The 8,182-nt window shown below is 40.3% G+C and overlaps 1 protein-coding gene across 2 annotated transcripts; it reads left to right on the top strand.

Moving 5' to 3' along the window:
- Window positions 1-5,026: 5,026 nt before the first annotated feature.
- LOC113299361 (probable RNA-binding protein ARP1) lies at window positions 5,027-8,168 on the top strand. 2 transcript variants are annotated; one of them, XM_026548384.1, is made up of 8 exons: window positions 5,027-5,577; window positions 5,685-5,811; window positions 6,065-6,194; window positions 6,458-6,494; window positions 6,620-6,857; window positions 7,131-7,259; window positions 7,342-7,442; window positions 7,576-8,168. In XM_026548384.1, exons 1-6 carry the CDS (start codon window positions 5,338-5,340, stop codon window positions 7,226-7,228), a joined length of 870 nt encoding a protein of 289 aa, XP_026404169.1. In that variant the 5' UTR covers window positions 5,027-5,337; the 3' UTR covers window positions 7,229-7,259; window positions 7,342-7,442; window positions 7,576-8,168. The 2 variants fall into 2 exon arrangements, with proteins under 2 accessions (XP_026404169.1, XP_026404176.1); XM_026548391.1 differs by lacking the exon at window positions 7,131-7,259 and having other exon boundaries at window positions 5,032-5,577.
- Window positions 8,169-8,182: the final 14 nt, after the last annotated feature.

The raw sequence follows: 8,182 nt of genomic DNA, 5'->3' as shown, positions 1-8,182 counted from the left end.
GTATCAACACTTGATTTTTGTTATCTTATTCTGTCTTGGAAATAGGGAGGAGAACCTATTTATACAAGTCATTGAGCCTAACCCACGTCTCTCATGGGAATTGGAGGAAGTGGAGTGATGGAGTAGTGGAGTAGTGGAGTTGTGTGTTAGTATCACACGATCAGTCTTGCCCACTTTTTCCATCATCTCTAACCGTCCATGACTTCTTGACACGTTCTTATGATGGCGCATTGTGCGCTGCATGCTGTAAACCGCCATACCAGTACCCCAGTATGTATCCCCCAGTTTGTGACATGTTTGATGTCTCGAGTGTGTGGATCGTGGGACCCACAGAAAAGTAGCACGTGATGCTAGATTAAATAACTAAGTTATTTAGGAAGTCGATATTTATGAAATATCGTGTGCATTCTATGCATGTAATGCATCGAATATATTCAGCGTGTATGAAGCATCGCTGTTTTAAGGCTTAACGGAGTAAGTCGCGGATTAAGCATAGCATCACGTCCAACCATCTTCGAGTGATCGTTTGGAGGCTGTATAGGTAAGCCCTGACTTGGCCAATCACTCTGTGTGGAAGAGTGGTGGACGGTGATTATGGTGATACCTCACGGGTCGCCTAACTCCTGTCTTAGGTTGTCCGTCCAGGCTGGTGAAGTTAGACGGACGATATGGCTTGCGACCCATATCTGCGACCGTCGGATTAGGGTTTAGGAGGTGCTCGAACACCAACCTTTAGCTTGTCGAATCCAGGCATGGGACACGTTTTTGGCAGGGACGATTGGGCATGCGTGTAGACGACATGCTGGTGTAGGTGTTTGTACCTCACTGTCCCATGGAGATGCGATCTAAGCCACTCAATTTGTCTGGCAAAGAGGAGCGGCTGAGATTGATTTGCGACAGAAATCTCATGCCGCAAAGGAATTGAAGACCGCACGTCGTGCCTATTTCGGGCGCGCGTTTCGAGATGACCAACCATGGTCGGTCTTGGCCGATCAGTTAGGCGTTCAGTCGGCAGTCCAGTGTACACGTCCGTACCTCACTATCCCGTGAAGATGTGATTTAAGCAACTCAATTTGTCCGGCAAAGTTGAGTGGTCGAGATCGATTTGCAATTAAAAATGCGCGGCCATCTCTAGTTTGGGCGCACGAATCGAGACGACCAACCATAGTTGGTCTTGACCGATTAGTCATGTATGTAAGCCGGCCCACGCTGATTGTGTTGACATGCTCTGGGCCCTTTGAATATACATCTACACCCTTCATTTATGCCTGCGAAGATGGATGGTTGAGACTGATTTGCGACACATGTGATGTGCCGCAAACCCTAATTAGGGTTTCACGTCCACACTGATTTGGCTAGACGAATTGGCAAGCCACACTTATCTTTTAGGGAGGCCGACCATGTAGGGCCCACGTTGGGCCGGTGTTGAACACGCCAATACCTTCCTGGTGGCTATGGGTCCGATCTAAGCCATCCAATCATGCCGGTGAAGTTGGATGGTCGTGATCAATTTGGGATCTTTAGTGGAATTTCCTGCGACCCTTTAAGCTTTCATGCCGGCCCAACTTCAGGCAACTGTACATGATTCTGTGGATAGGTCAGGGGAGGATCGATTATGCAGGCGTGAAGGGGGCCCGCCGGTGTGCAGGACACGCTTGTCCATCCGGTCATGGGACGATCTATGCCTTCCAAGTTCCAACCATGCTGGTGATGTTGGACGGAAGTGATGATTTTGAGACTGCCATAAGCGGCCTTGTTCGCACGTCTCCTCCAAGCCGCTTCATACCATCCTGGACATCCAACTTCAGGCTGGTGTTCGGTGGTAGTTTGGGTGGCATGGTAGATATTCGACCGACCAGGGCGTAAGTGGGCCCGCTGGTGGTCATTAAGGTGGTAGCCTGCTCCTGCTGAGGATCGTTTAGGCTGGTTAAATCATGCGGCCGACTTGCGTGGTCGTGATTGTTCCTGAGACTGATACGGACAGTCCAGATTCAAATATGTTTAACCGGGCTAGTATAACACACCGAGAGATGTAGCATGTACTAGTATTTCGTGCATACCTCATTATCAACGTTTGGAGATTCATGTTACTCTGCTGAGAGCAACACTCAGTCGTCATGCCGCACTAATAATAAGAGTTCGGTGGAACAGGAAATACAAGGCTAGTCATGTATTAATTGATAACAGTATAGATTCACAGGTTATAAGAGATTGTTGCTACATGCTCCAACCTGGATGAATTAGTAAAGTGGAGAAGTATTCATCACTTATCAGTGGCTCTATCCTTTGCAGGATGTCAGCGCATAATTTTTTGACTTTTTTTTACAATTTTAGCCTTTAAATGAAAATCCACCATCAACATGTACCTAGTGTTGGTGCTGATAACTAACTAATGTAGTTCTTTTTGTACAGGTTTGGATTACTGAGCATTCAAAAGGATTGATACCCCAGTGGCAAGTGCAAGAAAAATGACGACGAGAACGTTTACCGTCCCATATATGCAAGGTGGAAAATCAACGACATTTGCAAGAAATTGGAAATGAATGTTTCTTAATTTGGAGAGGTAACAAATTACTTTAACATTTTTCTTATGTAAATAGTTTTGATCATGTTTGATGAACTCTCGGGCGTTGGCCATGCTTATGTAGATATATTCAGTCATCTTTGATCAATTCCAGATTTTGTAGTTGTTTTTCTTATAGGATTTCATCTTGTTTGGTGAACTCTTAGGCGTTGGCCATGCTTATGTAGATAAAGATCATTTTATTTGATGAACTCTTGACTTCCTTGTTGTTTCTTATAGAAGTTCATTTTTTTGGTGAACTCCTAACTTTCTTGTTGTTTTCTTATAGGAGTTCATCCTGTTGGATGGACTATCAGCAGTTGGCCATGCTTAGAATTGAGTTCATTTTGTTTGATGAATTCCAAAAAATGTTTGTTATCCTTTCATTCCTAATTGTAATTCCTTTTCCTTATGTGTAGTTGTCACCAAATTTTACGGAGAATTATATTGTAATTGAACAAGCAATACAAAACCAAGTAAGGCTGAAGATGAAAGTTGAGTTGCTTGGAGAAGAATACAATGATATGGTCGTTCATATTGAAACTCTAAAAGTTAAACGTGCCGAGGAGTTGAAAACACTAAAAGATAAACATGCTACAGAGATTAAAGAAATGAAACTAAAGAAAAGAGGGGAAATAGATATCTTGAGGTTAAAGAACAAGAGTTGGAAAGTCGACTTCCAAAAATGATAGTTGCAAAGTCGTCTTTTGAAATCAAGATTGACTCCCTTACTAGACACTTGGTATCAAGGAAAGTTTTAAGTTGACGGTTTCCTGTGAAGAGAAGGAATTAAAAATACAATTGAATACATGAAAAATTTGACGAAAAAATTCTTACAACTTGCTTTCAACACTGAGTATAAGAATGCGTTGTTGGGTGATCGAATTAACAATGAAGTGAATGTTGAAAATCAATCTAAGAATGATGGACCGAATGATGGATTTGAAGCTGACAATCAAGGTGCTGAAAATCCAGATGAGAATGATGGATTGGAAGTTAAAGAAGATTATATTCAAATTTATATCTGACCATTGCCGGGTTTGGGAGGTGGGTGGTTACCGGAACAGGTTAGTCATTTACTATTTCTGGTTCCGATCCAAAAGAGTTGAGAGCAGAAGTCCTCACAGCAGGTGAAGCGGTTTGAGATAGTAGATTCTATCTTGGGATTCATGTGCATAGACCATATTGGTAGTAAGCGTAGGGATACTGAAGGAACAGACCAAGTAGGAGTAGTTTACTTGGTCTGAAGTCTCAATTATACTAATTTACGATAGCCAATTTGTATAACGGCTTAATTCTGAGAATATTCAAAGCTGAACTAGGTCATGAGGTTTTCATGCTACGCAATTTTCCTCGTTAACAAAATCTTGAGTGTCATGTGATTTACTTTACTTCCGCATTATATTGTTTATATTTATTATAATCAAAGTAAATACACTTGTACATTAATCAAGCTTGGCACGATCGCATAGAGTGGTTAGTTACGAAGTTAAGCTGTATACCAAGTTATATCTTGTTGGAGTAATCTTTTGGCAATTATTGGTTTTGCAAGATTGCACAAACTGTGTCTAAAGTAGGTTGATACAAAAAAATTGTGGTGCACTTGGTATCCTCGTCATTTCAAACCAAGATGATATTGGTTTTGTGTTGCGTGATCATATAAATCATTATAGAGATATCAAAACATATGCATGTAGTGGGAGTCTCAAGCCATGAATAGGGAGAATGTGTGGCGGTTCGTGAAACACTAAGTTGGGCTAAGTCAATGCAACTCTCCAGAGTTCAAGTGGAAACATATGCAAAATTATAGTTATTTCAATCAATAACAGATGATGTTTCTCTAATTCATTCGGAGAACATAAACATCATCAAGGAAATTAACCACCTTATGCTAGAGATTTGTTTCTGTTATTTTTTTTTGTTAAGCCGAAAAAAATCAAGTAGATGACACAATTTCTAAAAATGTTAAAGAAACTATAAGTAACTTTGAAAATAATGATTGCTTTTCTTCTCTAATTTGCTGCTCAGAGATCGAAACTCTATTTTTTTAATTTATAAAGCTTGTTTATGATTACAAAAGAAATTTTGAGGGAGTAAAATGGGGTTTATATAAGATTTTGGGATGTGGTGTGCAACGGCTACAAAACCGAACCGTTAACGGCTAAATGATGACATATCACTCATCTGTTCGATAATTGCTCTGCCGCTCGATAGTTATTATCTTTTTTGATTTTGCAATATTGAAGATCTTTGTTTATCGATCCAGGTGGCTTTTAAAAATGGAAAATTTGGAAACTTCCATAGAAATTTCTCTTGAAAATAAAATAAATAAAGTTGCAAATTAAGTGGCATGGCATATATTACAGTGTGATGACGACTGGTAGTTAACACGCCGTTTTTAGACAAAAAGGAGAAAACAAAGGCATTGACAGTGTTAGGTTCAGACCTAAGCGGTTAGACAGACCCAACACACCTCATTAAATCTAGGGTTTTTGTAAGACCCATTTACGGAGTCAGACCACTAAAAAGAGAGTACAGTAGTAGCAGTACTTTATAGATTAAAATTTTCGGCAGAAGAAGAAGAAGAATTTACAAAACAAAAATTCTTTTTCTATTTTTAATTCCAGAAACCAATCATTCACTCCCAGCGAATTCTAGGGTTTTACAAAGACTACTTGTCTTGCGCCGATTATCCCCTTCGCAATTTTGATTTAGCCAAAAAAGAAAGAGAAAACTTCACTCAAGGTTTTCTTGAATTAGGGTTTTAATTTTTGATGGCTTATCACTCGGTTTCAGGTGGTCCTGGATCATGGTCAGGATCAAGTTCTAATTCAGGTCTTCAGTTCCTGAATTCTCCTTTTGGTGATACTACTTATACTAAGGTATTTGTTGGTGGATTAGCATGGGAAACACAGAGTGAAACTTTACATCATCACTTTCAACAGTTTGGTGAGATCTTGGAAGCTGTTGTTATTACTGATAAGAATACTGGAAGATCAAAGGGATATGGCTTTGTAAGTGTATTTCTTAAAGATTTTTTCATCTTCTGTTATGGGTTTATGTTACTTTTTCATAATCCTGATCCAATACTGACACTTGTGCTTGTTTTTCTGGTTATTAGGTTACTTTTAGCGATCCTGAAGCTGCAACTAGGGCTTGTTTAGATCCAAGTCCTGTTATTGATGGTAGGAGAGCTAATTGCAACTTGGCTTCGCTTGGCCGGCCTCAGCAATCTCCGCAGCCAGTCGGTATAATTCTTCAAAACCCATGTTGTGATTTTTGTTTTTTTTCGTACTTTTCAGTTTCGATTCCCTTGGAAATGACTGTTACCCTTGAATTTGGATGATGAAGTCATTTTTCTTGCTAATTTATAATATTAGCTTATGAAATTTGCTTTGATTTATAGTTGTGGTTCAACCAGGTAATTAGTCGGTACAAACTGATAAAAACAATTTATTCCTTGACGCTAATATACTTCGCCGTTTGGTTTGCTTCCTACAGGAACCATGAGGGCAGTAACTCCCTACTACGGCGGAGTGCAGGGTCTCCGTGTGCCATACATCGCAAACCCCACTTACACCCAATCGGTTCCATACAGCTACCAACAAGGGTTGCCATATCCTCCATATGGGTGAGTCATGGCTTCCTCAAACAAAGTTTTCTCTTCAATTCCGACTCCTGGATTCCATTTGGTTCAATTTAATTGCCTCCCATGTAAAGCATCATTTTATTTATTTTTGTAAGGTTTGAGGCCTCATGAAGTTTTATAGAACGTACTTAAGCTGTACATGTTTCTTAATGTGTTTCTGTGTGTTGCAAGGAAAACCTTATTCTTCTTCGTCTCAGTTAATGAAATGTTCTCACTTGGATGCTGTAATTTTCTTTTATCTGCAGATACACAACATATGGATCAGAATACGCCTACCCTCAGGTTAGAATCTTCAAAATCACGTCTGGTTTCTCATTGCACTTTTTATTTGGGAAGGATAACGACGGCAGCACTTGGTTATTTTCCTGCCATATGATTTTCTCAAAAGTTGACCGTCTTTTCTCCAGGGTCTCTATAGTCCTAATATGGGGCAGCATTACCTTCAGATGCATGGAATGCCAGGGGCTGTTAACTCGACTATATATCCATATGGTCAATTGCGTCAACCTCTTTCTAGCCCTCATGGGTACACAGCAGTTCAAGGTTATACAATGCCCGGGCATCATGTAGTGCAATTTGGCGGTTACAATGTTGATGGGATAACTGCAGCCCGTGTTCCTACGCTTACAGTGCCATATCCCACAGGCAAGTATATCTTTGTGTGATCATATCTATTCACAAGTTTATTCATTGATTTGTTTGTGGTGGTTTCTTAGAGGGGAGGGGAGGTGAAATAGTAGTACTTTTCACATTTAGAATGGTAAGCTGTAAGCATGCATCCTTATCTGGCTAATGAGATACTCTTGCACTACAACAGCTTGTGAAGACAGTTTTTGCTCCAAATGCTTGTTTCATTTATAATTTCAACTGAGTACTTGCTTAGAATCTGAATTAGGTTAGTTGATTGATATTTATCAGTTGTAGCGGCACCACTACCAGCACAGCCCCGGTTTATAGTTCCTGCTCATTCTCCTAAGTTAACGCATGATAGCAGTTCTGGTCAAACGACAAATTAAGGGGTAGATTTGAGATGAGTCGCATCTTGAGGTAGAATAATGTTCTGTTACTCCTTACTGTAATTGCCAATGTGTTTGATTTTCATATGTTTCTTCTATGTTTGTATTTGCAGGTGTCCTTTAATTCCAGCTAAGGCTAAGAGCACCAGTTCTGCTACGCAAGTGGCAGGCTTCAAATTCTAGCCTGCAAGTCATCATCTTTGCATTCTAAAAGGTAAACTAATAATTTAATCTGTATAGTAGGCATGTGACGTCTTTATGATGAGACGGTCCTCCCCTGTGCTAGTAGGAGGAAAACATCAGTAGCTCATCCTCTAACTACGGATAAGCTATTTTTAATTTTGCAGGTCAATTCGTAGTCATGGTCACTGAGATACCTCAAAGTCAGATGTCGGAGTCACTTCAAATCCTGGAGGAGCCAGAAACAGGGAAGAACCCAGATTCTGCGGTAGTGTCTGTAAAAGCACTCCTGCCCTGCTAGGAATCAAAATGACTGGGCGGAGATAATATTTATCGCGACAGCTAGGGATGCTGGAAGCTGGTTTTCAGCAACCTTTGATGATCTGAAGTGAGTACTTCAAAACACATTGGAACCAAAATATGGTTTCTATTGGTCTTAAGGCCCAGGAAGGAAACAGGGTCTTTCATAGAGTCGGTATCGTATATCTTTTTGTCTTGTTTAGGGGAACGGAGAAGGGTATCGTATATCTTTTTGTCTTGTTTAGGGGAACGGAGAAGGGTCTGTGTTCTCTATGTAACAACTCATTTGTGTAATAGCGTAGCAACAGTAGTGTTCATTTCAGGGTCTGTGTGGGTGGCGTGTGCATGTGCATGTTAAGGGCTCTGGTTGTTGGGCAAGGTGTTTCACAGTTCTTTGTGTCTTTAACTAAGCATGAAACAACTGACGGGAAATGGAATATATATAATTCAGTTCTGAAAATGTCTGTTTTCAAA

Source organism: Papaver somniferum, chromosome 1 (genome assembly GCF_003573695.1).
Source record: "Papaver somniferum cultivar HN1 chromosome 1, ASM357369v1, whole genome shotgun sequence".
In the NCBI taxonomy this organism is placed as follows: domain Eukaryota; kingdom Viridiplantae; phylum Streptophyta; class Magnoliopsida; order Ranunculales; family Papaveraceae; genus Papaver; species Papaver somniferum.
Note: the sequence above shows the minus strand (reverse complement) of the source record. Positions and strands in the feature narration are given on the sequence as shown.

Bases quoted from the DNA above. Each gene is read 5' to 3' on its own strand.
- LOC113299361 (XM_026548384.1), top strand. From the start codon at position 5,338: ATGGCTTATCACTCGGTTTCAGGTGGTCCTGGATCATGGTCAGGATCA. The intron at 6,195-6,457 runs GTGAGTCATGGC...TTTTATCTGCAG, and splicing joins TTGCCATATCCTCCATATGG to ATACACAACATATGGATCAG. The intron at 6,858-7,130 runs GCAAGTATATCT...GATATTTATCAG, and splicing joins TACAGTGCCATATCCCACAG to TTGTAGCGGCACCACTACCA.